Source organism: Semicossyphus pulcher, unplaced genomic scaffold (assembly GCF_022749685.1).
Source record: "Semicossyphus pulcher isolate SPU_LCO1_2020_fin unplaced genomic scaffold, fSemPul1.0.p SCAF_10, whole genome shotgun sequence".
NCBI classification, from domain to species: Eukaryota; Metazoa; Chordata; class Actinopteri; order Labriformes; family Labridae; genus Semicossyphus; species Semicossyphus pulcher.
Genome location: NW_027211604.1, coordinates 1260307 through 1276311, shown reverse-complemented (window position 1 = coordinate 1276311; position 16005 = coordinate 1260307). Strand labels below are relative to the sequence as shown.

At 41.7% G+C, this 16005-nt stretch overlaps 1 protein-coding gene across 2 annotated transcripts; it reads right to left on the bottom strand.

Moving 5' to 3' along the window:
- Positions 1–8662: 8662 nt before the first annotated feature.
- Positions 8663–12311, bottom strand: LOC138599307 (cornifelin homolog B-like). 2 transcript variants are annotated; one of them, XM_069670909.1, is made up of 4 exons: positions 12218–12311; positions 10409–10522; positions 9712–9869; positions 8663–9497 (listed from the first exon to the last, which is right to left on the bottom strand). In XM_069670909.1, the coding sequence occupies exons 2-4, from the start codon at positions 10512–10514 to the stop codon at positions 9375–9377; spliced, it is 387 nt and encodes a 128-aa protein (XP_069527010.1). In that variant the 5' UTR covers positions 10515–10522; positions 12218–12311; the 3' UTR covers positions 8663–9374. The 2 variants fall into 2 exon arrangements, with proteins under 2 accessions (XP_069527010.1, XP_069527019.1); XM_069670918.1 differs by having other exon boundaries at positions 10409–10519; positions 12218–12300.
- Positions 12312–16005: the final 3694 nt, after the last annotated feature.

Sequence of the window (16005 nt, the reverse complement as noted above, 5' to 3'; positions counted from 1 at the left end):
GTTCTGCGTCATGACGCCTCTGCCCACAGGAAGTGAGAACTTTCAAATTAAGAGGGAAACATCAACAAACCATTTTCTTGAATAGCTCTGACCGAGCACTTCATGCAGAGAGAGCTGCCAAGTGTCAGACTGGCTGGGCGGCATGTGAGTGCAACATGAAGAGATATTACAGCTTTTCTCAACTGCTTTGGCACATCTCCAAAAAAGCTCCTATGTGCTAAAAAAATACTCGTTAACCTGGAAAATACTACAACTCATCCAAAACTCGGCTGTTGTTTTGTTGGTAGATTTGCATGAAAGTTGAGATAAAACAAAAGCTCTAAACGTGCAAAAATCCATGTTGCACCTGACAATGTTTGTTGTTTATTCTGTTACATGATCAAATGATTCTGACATATTTCGGAGAGTAAAGCCGGAGATCTTTCTGCTTTTTAGCTTTGCGTTCGCATACACAACCGGCTGCTTCATGACCATAAGTGTTCACATGCTCGTCTATGCACTACGTGTGTTACTGGAGGATACCTCTAGAGGGCGCACCAGAGAGCTCAGGCTGTATGCAACTACCATATGTGTGGGATGAAAACAACAGACATGTCGGGGAGGTTACTGTGATGAGGTGTATTATTAAAAACACATCGTCTGCACCGTCCCCGCTCCGTCTCTCCAACATGTTCCTCCGTGCTCGGTCGTAACGGTCCCGAACTTATTTGTCTGCAGCTGTTTGACAGGCATGTTTGTCTCTGTGCAGCGGCAACGACACATCGTACAGATGTGAATCGTTGTGGACTTAGTCTATCAGCTTGTCTTCAGAACTTTCTGCCATTGTTGTCCCTGCTACCCTGTCACATCCCCTCTGCCTCTACGCTGCCCCTACTGTTCATGCGCAGTCTGCATCTCCTGTACGTGAACCATTTTTGAGGTCGTGCACAGCCGGCACTCCAAACAGACGCAGCCATCATGCGAACGCACAGTTCAAACCAAGTATATCTGACTAAATGTGCAGAGGCATTTGCCGTAATTTGCTAAAACTTTGCAAATAAGAAAAGCTCTGTCTGTGGTGCACAGGTCTCAGAATGTGAAGAATTTCTTTCCAGTATTTTTACCAAACATGATTTAATGTAAACACATTGTACACCAAATTAAAGCTTAGATTCTCTTCTTTGTAACACGTTTTGATTTTTTATCCTAGCACAGTCCTGCTGCTTATGATTACGCATTTAATGTGGTCAGTTCCAGACAGCTTGCAGATGTGGGTCAGAGGTCAAACTAGGCTTTTTTTTTAACTTAGTAATTCAAGCTTACATGATCTGATTTACTTGAGATATATCTCATTTTAAAGCTCAAATTCAGACGTGTCCACAGACCCGACACATGTTCATTTGAAACCTTCTGGTGTAAAGCAGCATACTGTTGAATTCTGTTCATATCTGGCTGTTTTAAAGGCCCAAATTCAACCTGGAAATCTCAGAGGATGTACAAAAGCTTCAGTTTGGTCTGTCTGGCTACTTATGACTTGCATTAGATTTGTTATGTATATACATATGTATATACATATACATATGTGAAGATCAAGCTCCTTATAAAATTATTTTAAACAATCTGTACATGTTTTTAGATTGTCAGAGGTAAAAAGGTGTGGAAAAGGATTCAAATTTAAACATTTCTTAAAGTCCTTGAACGTCAAAAACAAACAAAGACTATCGTGTGCATGTGCCAATCAGATTTTAAAATGTGTTTATGGTCTTTAAGGTTAGAAACACATTCTGTGAGGTCGCTGTCCGACACATCAGAGGACAAAAACGACATCACACAAGAGTTATGGATCTTATTCACCCTTTCAATGAACCTTGAGATGCACTTAGAGGTTGTTTGCAGCAGCCGTATATCACAGCTAACAACAGAGGAGATCCTCTTGAGAGCAGCCTGCAGGAGAGTAACGCTCAGTGCTGCCCCCTACTGGAAGAAGGGTCTGGTATCACTACATGAAAGGCTAACTGAGGCCTCATGAAACTCCACCTAACCTCCATATATTACTGCTAAGAGTCACATGTTGGTCTGCAGCTAACAATATTTCTTCCTGATCGAGTCCTCTGTCTTATGAGTGTGTGTTGCAGTCCTTCGGCGTGTCCGCCTCGTGTACGAGCCCTCTGCTATCTGACTGACGAGGTTCAGTAATCAAAGAATTCGTTGACCCTCCCTCCCTTCACTCACCTCTCTGCTGCTGCTGCACCTCCCATCTCATCCCTCTCTTTCCTCATTTGTCTGAATGTGTCGTGCACACTTCTGCACACAGACCACGGCCCCTGAGATACATGTTGGATGTAACGTTTCTCTAAAACTTTCACTGTCTTTAACCAACATTCATTTAGTGTTATTATCACCCGTGCAGTGAGTTGGTGTCTGATGCTCCCTCTGACTCTTGGATCTGTTCTGATCTCAACTGTTCAATGTTTCCATGTTTGATCATTTCAACATTATGGGGCGGCTTTATGCCTTGCATTGTGTACAAAGTGATTTACACACTGATTTAAAGAGGATGCATTCAATCTCTCACCAACAGTTAATGTTTGTTTGGTCCTTCCTTTTGAAGGTGATCTTTCAGACCTTACTAAGCACGTTTAGTGGCTCAGAATGACCCATAGCAACCACAGATGTGGAAGATGAGAACATTTGTAATAGGCATAGGAGATGTTTGGGCGCACACAAACCACCTGTGTTGCATCATCATCCTTCATGTTAGCTATTTAAAGTGAATATTTTAAGCTAGAGGACATCACACGTTTTATTATTTAAACTTTTTCGGTCACATGGACACGTTATGTGTGGGCTTTCAACTCCCTCATCTGGATCTGAGCTACAAAGTTACCTGAAGAGTTTTATAAAAACAAGATTAAGGATCATTTGACCAGTGAGTGCAGTTTGTTCTGTACGTGGAACTTTTAGAAGAGATTTTGTATCTCAATGGGATTATTTCTGTTAAAATAAAAAAGAGTTATTTAAGGTCAGGGAAAGATGATAAAAAATGCCAATAGTTGCTACAAGTATGAGACCCGGACGTGGAAAACACTTGTGTATGCTGTGTCGATGCACTCCATTTGTGAGCCATAAACAAGAGATCTACGATCATCAAGACTTTCTTTCTGGAAAGAAAAGAAATGTCCTCTCTTTCATGACTTAATCTGATGCTCGTGAAGCTTGTTGTGTTTTGACAGTGTTGGTTTGGATGGAAAACTGTGAAGATGTAAAGGATGTGGCTGCGTGTGGATGTGAGCTCCCCACAAAGGCACACACACACACACACACACACACACACACGCAACCCTCTGATTTTAATAGACTGTGTGACACTGACATCATGGAGGGATCAGATAATCCTTGCCCTGCGTGCCCCTTGCCCCTGCTCTCTACCTCCTCACACACACACACACACACACACACACACACACACACACACACACACACACATACACACACACTGCACCGTCACCAACCTCCACCTATCCGTCTCTCACTATCAGCTGCTCCCTGCTGCCGTTGTTTTCAGAGGTCAGAGCTGTTTGTTTGCTCGGAGGCCCGTCGTCTGATAGCGTGTGTCGGACTCCCACCTCATCTTAACCTGAGCCGTTATCAGCCCACTCCCCGCGACTCCGGCCTTGTCTCCTAAAAGGAACACTTCCCCTGGAAATTATGGAGAGACCCGGGCAGATAGACGCGTCTCTATCTGTCGAGGTGGAAGCAGACAGACAGGGTGACGCTCAGCAGCATCAGGACGATTCCACCTACTCCAGGTTCAAATGCATCTCGTGACCTCTGATACAGGCCCTGTCCACACAGGAGTCAGTCGTTCAGTATCATTAAGGCTCATCCTTTTCAGTTTTTAACCAGTCTAAGGAAAAATCATTCTTGACTGCAGAAATTTTGTGTCCCCAAATCTCCGGAAGCTGCCCGGCTGCCAGAGGACACAGAGTCACTTGAAGGAAAGATGGTCCTCTTGTCTTCAGGAGAGATCTGAAACTTTAAGTATCTTCAGGGATTTAAAATGCTGGATTAGTGTGGGCTCTAGGTGTGAATGTGTCAAAAGTTATGTAGAGAAAAAAAGATAAACATCAGTGTAGACGAAACCTGGAGGCTACAGCCATAAGGCCCTGTTAGGCTGTACTCAGGCGCAGTGTTAATTTCGTTAATGATAAATGTTCGTCAGCGACCTTTTTCCCATGACGAAGAGGAGGCGTTGACGAGCTAAAAATAGATCTTTGATATTACAAACTCTGATGACGCGTATGTTTTGATTTCGTTAACGAGACGAGACTAAAATGTTAGTGGTGGCTGTCGGCCTGACGAAGGTGGTGATGAACTCACCGGCTGTCTGTTTCAGTGTAATCCAGTGTCCTTAGACACTACGTCTTCATCGTTGATTTATTGTAAGGATGATTTGCTGAAATTTCAAGTGTTAATTTTACCTGGAGCAGAGAAGCGGGAGACTGTAGGGGGGGTAATGACTTTTTATTCACTAAAGCAGGGATTCCCAAAGTGTGGTGCGTGCACCCCTTGGGGTGCTCAAGCTACCTCTAGGGGGTGCACGTGAGGAAAACTGTAATGGTGGTGTGATGGTGTATGAATAACACCAAGTGGGATTTTTCACATGAAAATCCTCAGATGGATCTGCTTTTTGTCCACGCGCTCCGTTTCTGAGCCTCTGCATGTGTCCAACAAATGTTTCTTTACTTGGTGGATCGTGTGTAACTTTATTGCAGTTTGATTCAAAGTAGGAAACTGATGTTCTCATTTCCGTAACTGCTATGTTATGTTTGGTAATTGGAATTTAAACTTGATTTTTCTTTAATGCAGCTGAAAGCATGACAGCATGTTCCCCTCTTCTCTCATGAAGGGTCTCTCTGCCTGTGCGTTTCTCCTCGCCCTCACTCGTCTTCTTCGCTCTTTAAAAGTGAGGACTTGTGTGTAAGTTTGTTGCAGTGTAGTTTCAGTTTCGAATGTAAGAGCGCATTGTTGTGATCTGTTGAATATTTTAAACATCTTTATTTGTGCAGAATTAAACTTGATGCCTTTAATTCGCCTATAGATAGGCTATGTTGCGTTTTTTAAGTGTCGTGGGGTTGGGGGTACATCAGCCAGGTCGGGATGTAAAGGGGGTGCGTTGCATAAAAAGTTTGGGAGTCGCTGCACTAAAGAGTAAAAAAGACTAAAAGCATTTTCATCTGAACACTAAATCTAAAATAATAGCTGTCACAGTGGTGCCATGTTAGCATGCTAACATTTGTTAATTTGCACATTCAACCTTTGACCTTATGATCCACAATTCATCATAGGAGCATTATTCTCTGTACTTCATTCTACGGCAATCCTTCCAATAGATGTTGAGACACACTAGTAGCTAAACTCTAACCTCTGTGGGCTCGAGGAAAAGTCAGGGGAACACCAAAGTGGCTATGATTCCACCTTCCGTCCGTAGAGCCTAGCCATTAGCATAGCAGCTAAAACTCCTTAACCGAGTTTATACCCAGTATGAATAAGTCAATTTGAGAGACAATAAAAACTGTTAGAGTTACAATATCTCAAGAAATAGAAGTAGATAAGTTAAAAAATATTTACAACTCAAACTAGAAAAGATGGTGGATGAAAATCTTATTATTCAGAGTCAAAGAATATCTCGACAGTAACCTGAACAAGATCGATTATAAATTAAACTAATCCTTTCAGACACGTCCCTCCTCACGTCAGCATGGGTCCATCTGGCTCGTCCTGAGTGGACGTTCAGCCGTCTGTTTAACCACAACAGAAAGGAAAAAGCTGTGATGAAATTACACAGGGGGGTTGGGGGGGGTGACCCCTGATTAAGCAACATGGAGGAAATGAGGGAAGCAAAGGGTCCATTTTCTCCAGGAGTGGGAAGGAGAAGAGGAAGAAAGAATGGGAGGGGATGAAGGTGGGGGTGTAGGTGGGATAAGTCGTGTTCATATGTGTGTGTGGGGGGTGTCGGAGGGTGTGTGGGGTTCGAGTCACAGATTTTAAATCAGTTCTTTGGCCTTTAACGGGCGCAACAGAAGCCCACTATGAGCGCGCAGAACAAAGAGGGCAGCAGTGGCCTCGACCAATTAACATTCCTGCAGCCTTTACGAGCCGCCTGGTCCCGCCCCTTCACTCACACCTCGTAAAAGTCACAAACATCAATTCTTGCAAACCATAACTGTCATTATAATCCCATTAAAAACAACCCACTGAGCAATTTACAGTGAACACCGGGGCCAAGTGTGCCAGCAGCGGGGAGGGATCTCCGCGGCTGGAACGCAGAGCGAGCCAAACAAATGTGGAAGTTTATTGGGAATAATTTGACAAAATATGACATGATACTGACTGCACGAGTTTATAGAGCAAACTGAACAACAGAGGGGAGGTTCAAGCTCTTCTCCTCCATTCTGCTTTGAATTTAATGGGTGTTGGCAGCCCTCTAGCTGACCACAGCGTGCAGATGTTGTCTTGTGAGGCTGCGTTTGTACATTTTTGGCCACTGGAGGGCAGAAAAGAAACAACAAAAACATACTTTACAAAGTTGTTAAGCCTCATGAGTGGAAGTCTAATTTAGCTATGGCTTTGTCTCCAACTCCTGACAAACATATATCACCAGCTAGCAGCTGCAGCTAGTTGCTAACTTTACTTCCTGTTGTTTGATGCCTGGCAGAGGGTGTACAGAAAGTTTTCAAGATCATTTTATGTGAGTAGAAGGGAGGCTGAAAGTCCCATGATGCTTTTAAAAACAAAGAAATGTGTTAAAGGAATTAAAATGCTAACTGATTTCTTCATACATTTTACTGCTAACTTTAGCCTTTAGCATGAAGCACAGGTGAGTCAAAGTAGCCATAACCTGAGAGTGACTTCAAAGTTATGTCGTGTCTGACACAAGGGCCAAATCCTCATCTCCTCACTCGCGGACTTTGAGGCACGTTCCCGTTAAGTGTGTGCGTGCTTAGTGCTGTCACACGGTTTATGTTGTTTATTATTCAAAATTCAGGTGCAGAGAACACTCAGGTGACTCCAGTTAATCATAATAAAGTGAATAAAACAGAACAAAACAAAATGCCAGGGGACAGTGTACATTTGTAAAGCCAGAGATTATTATTCATTCATACAAATACATTAAAGGAGCACAAACTCATTGTCCTGACAGCCTTCTTGTTTTTATGTATCATTTGGTTTCATTTTCAAAAACAACAAATAAGAGTTTAGATTTATTAAATGTAGCTTTATGAATGTGACGTTTTGGTAGGTTAAAAATATAATGTTTGATCTTTTTGCCTTTACATTTATTGAAACCAAACAGTACATTCTCTCAGCATACGGTGACATCAGAGTCAATATAATCAATAATAAATCTATTCAGGTCCTTCCACCTTTGTTTGTTTGTTTGTTTGTTTCTGGGAGTACATCACAAAATGAGAGACTAAACAATGTTTAAACAAAATACAAATCAAAATGTACCTTCATAACAGGCCTCACCAAAACAAACATATTATGAAAGAAGCAAATAAAGTAAATATTCACTTTTCCCCAATAAATAAAAATAAGTTTAGTCCATGAACAAAATCCATCTTCACATTAACACGTCCACAAACACAAAATAACCATTGATCAATGAGCGAGAGGAATGTGCACCTTCCTCTCGGCTTTAACATCAACAGTCATTTCAGGTAGTGTATTTACAGACTGGAGACTGAGGTCTCCATGGCAACAAGATAGTGATTCACTGGATAATATCTGTGTACTGTTCTAAAGGGAACTCTCTTCTTTGTGTTAGACAGTAAATACTCAACGCCAAGTCCTTTGGTGGTTACCCAGAGTTCATAGCTAACTTGGTGACGTATACAAACGTGATTGTCCCGCCCCCCACTAAATGTAAACACGTTTGTATATTGAAGTAGTATTCAATAAAGTTTGAACAAAAAAAAGACATGTAAACAAAGCGAGCGTGGACGGTGACAGGATCCACACATAGGTTTATCTGTAAGTGACAACATGGAGTTCATCACTGTGGTGGTTATTTTTCCCGTTTGCAGAGTTATTGGATGTTTTTCAGTTACATATTCACAAAGTGATTAACACTAAGGCCTTCTGACTTTTCATATTTAGCTAAAATATGTAAACACTGTGATGTAAGAAACACAGACACATGCTGGAGACTGTTTTTTTGTTGAATTAGTTAATGGCTCATCTGGTTTCCAGGCAACGTGTGATGTCATGATAGTGTTTCCCATTCCTGATTTTTATACCGTTCTCAAACCCTCACAGACTCACGCGCTCACACACTGCACGTCTGACGTCACTAAAGTCCACGAGGATTCAGTGCTAAAGCTTCAGGGTGGATTGGGCCTGTGACCCCACATGAACCTCCACGGTACCAGCTCATTGTGAAGCGTGTGGCGCCCTCTAGCTGACAGGTTCGGTTTGGCATGAATATTTAAAGTTCATTAAAGTGAAAGGTAGCACTCTGTATGTTCGCTCTGTGCAGTGTGCCCTTTGTGTGGTAAACAGTTATGGGCTTATTTATGTGCTTTTACTTCACCTAACTATGTTGTGCATGAATAAACAAAGAAATAACAGCATACTATGTTCATTTCATTCATTTTATTTACAATATATGAACTATTAACAGACAAACAAAAATAAGCAAATATTGAAACATTGATTAAACTATCATTTTCTGTATTTCTATATCTATGTTTTTTGTTCTTAACCACTAAATATCAGTTTGATTAATTACAAGGACAGATATCAGTAATAAAGATTATATAGAAGCATGCAACATCTATAAAGCAGGTTACCTGGTTATAAATGAAGCTGTGGGTGTGATTACAGAAGAAAACATTAAATTGTGCATGTTAAAATTATATTTTAAATAGATATATTTTACATTAAATTCCAGGCAGGCAAATTACTTTGTTATTAAATGCTCATCATGAGGAGTAAGTGCATTCAGTCTTTAGCCGAGTCATCACATGTTAATAACAGAAGAAGCAGGTTTGTCATGTTGGGGGTGGCGAGGAGAAAGAGGAGCAGGGTTGCCAGGTCTGCGGTTTTCCCGCAGAATTGGCCCCCTCCGGCCCTCACAGTCTCATGCAGGGGGTGAGAGGAGTTGTCCACGATGGATGCCAGTTTGATAACATCCTCCTCTCACCCGCCTCTATGACCGTCTCAGTTTAATCAATCTGTTTATTTTATAATGCATTTGGCATTGATAGCAAGGCTGACTTTAAAAGCAGTGTACATGGTTTGGCAGGGGTATATTTTGAGTTCTAGCATTGGGCTGGTTTTATTGGCTGTTTTTTTTCACACAGACCTGGCAACCCTGGAGAGGAGAGAGGTCATGTGTTCTTGGCGCCGATGAGAAGAACTTGTATTTTCCGCCTCCTCATCTCTCGGGACATCTGGCACCAGGTGCAGCTGGGGCAGAAGGTGGCGTACGCACAGTCCCTACAAATGTTCCCCTGCAGACAGAAACACAGCGACGTCAGGTCAACAGGTGAGCACTCAGCTACAGGGCCAGATCTTACAAAGACCTGAAATGTTACCTTTATAATACCTTTTTATACGCTTAATTTCAGACTTATCTCCTTTAATTGTGCCCTTATGTGAATCTAATGCAACCAGGAATCAAACTTCTAAACTTGCAGAAACTACAACAATTAATTTTGGCCTTACTTTGATGCCGTAGCGCTCCCGCATGGACACCCTCATGGACATGGTGATGGGCGGGATGCAGCCACCAAATATCTCCAGCAGGGGGAGACAAAGGTTCTGGCCGTAGTCCCTGCTAGTCTTGCAGGCGAAGCAGGGACAGCACCAGAAAGCAAAACAACCTGAAGCAGGAAAAACACATGAAAACAGATTAACGGATAAAAGACTCAGAGACAAGGAGACACACAAGGCGGTTAAAGGAAGTAAATACCCTCTTCTTTTTCTTTCTTCAGAATTATTGTGGTAAGAAAACTGAAACCACTTCCTACTGTTGTCCCTTGTATTAGATTAATTTAAGGATATACTTTAGAGAAACAAGGAACAAAGACGAGCTCTGAAAGGGAGCAAACAATGTCCGTTTGTCTCAGAGGCAGAGCAGGACTACCTGTGCTAAAGATCAACTCTCAGTTAATCCAAGTAAAGTTTAACTTATAGATATGGTCCTAAAAAGAAACTAGATAAACATGTGATATCAAACAGTAAGAACAGACACTTGGAAGAATTGAAAACCCTGTTAAATGTCCATGTTAGTGAGAAACGCAGCATCCTAATCAGAGCTGATTTAGTGTTCTGCTCGTGTGTTTGGTGTCTGTAACTGTTCAGATGTCTCGGCCAGGTAATTTCAATCTCAAGTGATTCAAAGTTATAATACTACACTTACACTCGGGCACGTTTTCACAACAGTCACATATTCCAGACCCCCACTCATCAGAGTCTCGGACCTCCATCACCGGCTGAGGCTGCCGAATGACCACCTTCGCTGTCATGATGGCTGCTAAAGGAGGAACAAGGAGTTTAAGTTAGACACAGTTAATAAAACCACTTAAAAAGACAATAAACACAATCTGTTTCTGATCTACAACACTGGAACAAAAAGATACTACATGTTCTCTAATCTGCAGAATCTGCGCTGTAAGATAATGTGGGTGAAAACAGGGATTTGATGATCAAGGCTTGTTTGATACGCGTAAGCAAAGAAAAGCTCTGAGGAGGAAGAGGGACCAATCAGGGTTGATGGTTTAATCTGCAGCCCAACCTGTTGAGCAAGACACTGTCGCTAGATTTGCACCTGATTGTCAGGCAAGCACCATGCATGTGGCTCTGTGTGTGTGAATGAGGCAGATTGGATAAAAGAACTTAAAGCAGTAATCTCTGTCTGTCTCTGTATGTGTACTGTGTATGAGTGTAGTCCATCACTTTTTCTTCACAGTTGCCGGGTTTATTGCTTACGACCGCAGGGAGTGCAACGGGAAATTTGGTGCAATTTGACCAGATGGTGGCGCAATAACTACGAACAATACATTTTGGACATTTTTGCTTTTGAACCGCGCAGTGTTCATTTCGTTAACGAGAATAATGATGAACAATGTTCGCCAACGACCTTTTCACATGACGAAGACGAGACGCTGACGAGCTATAAATAGATCTTTGATAATAAGAACTCTGACAACACGTAGGCTATGTTTAGTTTCCGTCAACGAGACGAGGCGGGTCTCAAATGTTAGTGGTGGGCTGTCGGACATTCAGAGTGAATGTTAAAATATGACGATTAATTCCTGTAACAGGGTAACCCGGTTAAAGGTGGTTATGAGTGGTCTCTGTTAACCCAGGCTGTCTACATCAGCGTCTGTCTGCTTCAGTCAGTTTAAATGAGAAGCGGTGATGAAAAGTAATCTTTGTATGAGGTGTCTACATCGTTCATTTACTGAATGGATGATCTGCTGATGTGTTAATTAAAGTGCTTATTGACTAAAACTGGACTAAAATATTTTGAAATCTTTGCATTTCTGTCTGAAGTGTAAATCTAAAATAGCTGCCAAAAATTTTAATTCAAAAATCTAAAAATTAAAAAATCCACCAGCCTGCTTCAAACAGACACGCCCCCAAAACCTGCAAACAGCAATACAGAGAGCCAAACGATCCGACCATTATCTTATTTATACACAACTGATGCAGGGTTTATTTCTGCACTACTTTCTGTCTTACTTTAACAGCATTTACACGTTAGATTACATTCCTGTAGATAAGTGAATGTTTATGATGTGATAACCCTACATTTTCATACCACAGCATACAGTTAAACCAGCACCTCTGATACTCAATATAAATAAACATACATACTCAAGATCTCAAGAAAACAACCGGAAATTTAAAACATAATAAATAAAATGTATGGATGCATGTCTGCTTCGGGCTTCCGTAGTGTTCTACTTTTAATATCAAAATGAATGCATGGATGGAAAAACTTCTTATCTTCGACATGTGCTCTTGATATAAGGATGAGAAAAAGTTTTAGTTACTTAAAAAGTTAAACAGTTTTTGTTAACGTAAAGTTTATGAAGTGCCAAAAGCATCAAATCATTACACGAGGGGGAAAACAGATGACACAAATACCAAACATATACAGGTAGAAAATGATGAACGTGTATAGATCAGTATTTATGTATGATAATCGAGGGCTGAGTCTCACCTGTGTATTCGTGTGATGAGAAGCTCGGAGTCCGTCGTCAGTCTCGGCTGATGTGAGCACTGAGAAGCTGTGATTTGTCAGTCAGTTCAGAAATACCTGCAGACAGCAGAATGAGAAGAACACAAACCAGACGAACCGGTCCGTCCTGCGCTCCCTTAACTTCTCTGCAATCATTTATTGTAACCAGCAGAGGATCAAAACCAGGGAGAGGCGATGACGTGATGACGTGATGACCGCCAAACCCAGGTCGTTGAGAAAAATGAAGAGACGTTGTTTTAGTGACACAAAGTTTGGATGTAAAAATCAAGTTGTTTTATTTGAATGAATGCAGCTCAACATGCACAACTGAAAATATAATATAAATAATCTTTTTGTGTGTCAGCACAAAGCTCAAAGTAAAAATCAGCCTGAAACACAAAACACTTTTCCTGTTCGTAAGCATGACCACACTGTGTAGTGGTGGCACAAACCACGAGCACAAGGCGCCCTCAGGGCTTTCTGTCATTCAGAGAATAATGTACGTTTCAAGTTTTCAAACTATAAGTAAATGCTGGCACATTATCCAGGCCAAACTATGACCTTCTCCTAAACCTTCCTGTAGTCTCCATGTGTCTGAACCAACCAAAGACAGTCTCACTTTGGTTATTCTTAAGCACCAAGATTAGTTAAGAAAACAGAATATCGTCTCAGTTAAACAATAAATCACAAACACATCTATAAAAGAAGGCAGTAAATCTATGTTGCCTCCCTGCAGTAACTTTTGTGGGTTAAAAAGATTTCACCTAATTTCCTAAATCATAGTGTAGAATTAAATATACTTCCAAATGAAATAATTCGTTTGAAATGTGTGCTGACTGACTTGAGAAACTAGAATTACCGCCTTGCAGGTGTACGCCTCGGCCAGCGAGTCAAGTTGAAGTTACATTTCTCTGTGTAGACTCGATGTTGGAGTTATTAAACAAAAGGTATTAAGTGCATGTTTTGGCGACGTGTGAGATTCCAGTGAATAGTTTCCAGTGAGAAATATGCTGCCCTCACTTAGAGGCTATTTTTCCAGAGGAGGAGGGAGTACTGATAAAGAGCTTTGACACATGATGCGTTCACAAGAATAGAATGGACATGAGGTCACAGTGGGCCTTGACCTTTGACCACCAAAATCTACTCAGTTCATCCTTAAGTCCAAGTGGACAGTTGTGCCAAATTTGAAGAAATTCTCTCAAGGCTTAGGACAGACAGACGTCCACACCGTACGTACAGTCCCACAAAGTATTTGAATAACCGAACAGGAAGTTAACAACCGGTGGTTTGGGATCAAAAGGTCACGTGTTTGTCCTCCTTTACAATCTGGACTTGAATGATGAATAAATGAACCTCTCCCATCTTTAAACAACTACTGTAAGGAAACCTTTTTAATGAGGCACAACAGTGACTGCAAGCCACAACCCACAGCAAAGGCTGCTGATGAAGGCGTCTCATTTGATCAAAGCAAACATGCTGCTGAATTAGTTGGTGGTCAGTGACGTTGCTCTCTGCTTACTTAAAGAGCCTGTAAAGATGAAGGATTGTTGCTTCAGTGCGTCGAGAGAAAAACACAAAGCGCTAATGGAAAAAACTAAAACAGAAACTAGCTCTGAGGTGCCCTGCCCTGCATTCCTGCTCAGCTCACAATGAACTCTGGATGACACAGTGATGGCCTTGATTAAATACAGTGACACATTTAGACACAGTAACTCAGCTGACAATCAGCTATAAACACCTGAATACAGTGCTATCCTATGTAGCATTTATGCTAGTTCAGGTTGAAAGAGGAAGCAGATCCCTTTTTTGTGTTTCAGTCATCAGTGGCTTCAGCTGGTCAGCTCCCACCAGACACGAAACATCTATACATATTGAAACAGTTGCATCAGATGTACTTTAATCATTGTCTGTTTCTTTAACCTACTTTGAGAGTCGGGTGCGTAATCAGGACCTCATCGTGATTTGGCCCAGTTTCCCTTCACGTTTGCCTTTTATGAATGGACGGTTTCAGATCTTTCCTCATCACTATGTGACCTTCTGAACTGCAAACGGGGTCTTTATCAGCTTCTTAAGTAAGGACATAATCCAGGTTAAAACTGGTCCAACCAAAAAAGCTTCTGTGGAAATCTGCTTATTGTGTCAGTGATGTGTTAAATGTTGGGTATTACTGAAGCACTGGCATTTGTGAGGTAACGTTTTGAAGTATTGAATAAGGTTGCTCCAAATTCTGAGCTTACTTTCTGAGATAAATGTGTTTGTTTAATGGATTTTGTACCATCAGATCACTCGTCTCTCTCAGCAGCCTTCTAATTTAATCATATCTATGAAACATAGTGGGCCTTTCTGTGTGGAGTCTGCATGTTCTCCCCGTGCATGCGTGGGTTCCCTCCGGGTTCTCCGGCTTCCTCCCACAGTCCAAAGACATGCTCGTTAGGTTCACTGGTGACTCTAAATTGCCCGTAGGTGTGAGTGTGAGCGTGAAGGGTTGTCTGTCTCTAAAGCCACTTTCTCACTGGTCAAAAAACCCGCTAACACTCAGCTTTTTTGCTTAGTGGGAAAGGTTACAATCAGCATTCAGACCCAGGTCAAATGACTCTGCAGTAGACCCGGTTAATTATTGCCTCGGCTCCGATCAGCCTGTCGACACGGGTTTTATGTCGTTCCAACATCGACTTTCATAAACAGACTGAATGATTAATAGATACAATAAAGACCTAACCAGCGTAACATCTTCACTCTTTACTAACCCTGTCTCTGGCGCGTTTGTCACGTCAGACGGTGACGCAGCAGAAAAGAGACCGACAGGAGGATACTTCACTGGCAATGGGAAAAGAGAAAATCAGCATCTATAAGCAGGTCTTCCCGGTTCTGAAAAACCTGCGTTGCTCATTTCGGTGAGAAAGTGGTTCATGTGTCAGCCCTGTGATTGACAGGTGACCTATCCAGGGTGTTCCCTGCCTCTCTAGCCCTCCCTGTGACCCTGAACAGGATAAGCGGTATAGATAATGTATGGATCTATAAAAAGATGAATAAGGACATTGGAAATATTAGCAAATCTTCACTTTTACTGAGCATTTCCTGGTGTTTTGTTTGACTCAAAGGTCAGGAATATAAAATTGTGCTGTAGCTTAGGGAGCAACTGTTCAACTTGCATTAACTGGAGTTACATTGACAAAATAAGAACTTGTCAACATCAGGGGGGAAATGTGTGGATTAATAATGGCAACATGCTCTGAATGAGGATTGGATTGCTGTAAATATAGTATTTTTATTTGATTTGAATACACAGTGTTTCACAAGGCTTCAATACTGTCTGACTTCTCGACCCTGTTTGTAGAATCAATTCATCTCTGCTAAAGATGTGATTTTATGAGCTAACGTTTGTTACTCAGGAGTGCATGGTGAAACTGTTGGGGACTATTTTCAGCAACATGTTGTTGGTGTTACACGTTTGGTGAACATTTCTGCTGCAGGACAGTGCATGTGAGATTGATTCAAAGTTTATTATTAAGAATAAATATGATAAATACAGTTTGCAGGGATTTTTTAATGAGCATAAAAAGAGTCAAAGACTGGAGCTACTGTATCTTATGTCAGGACCTTTGGAGGCTTTAACGATCCGGCCGCGTTTCAACAGCTTCCATTATCTTTGACCCACATAACAGAGCACAGTGAGCCAGCACATGCTGAGCAAACTGACCCTGCTGTACTGTGATACAGCTCTTTCTCCCTCTGTGAACTCTGATCCGGAGCCCTCTGTGACAGGAGGG

Bases quoted from the DNA above. Each gene is read 5' to 3' on its own strand.
- LOC138599307 (XM_069670909.1), bottom strand. From the start codon at position 10,514: ATGACAGCGAAGGTGGTCATTCGGCAGCCTCAGCCGGTGATGGAGGTC. The intron at 9,870-10,408 runs GTAAGTGTAGTA...TTCCTGCTTCAG, and splicing joins TTGTGAAAACGTGCCCGAGT to GTTGTTTTGCTTTCTGGTGC. The intron at 9,498-9,711 runs GTAAGGCCAAAA...TTCTGTCTGCAG, and splicing joins GGGAGCGCTACGGCATCAAA to GGGAACATTTGTAGGGACTG.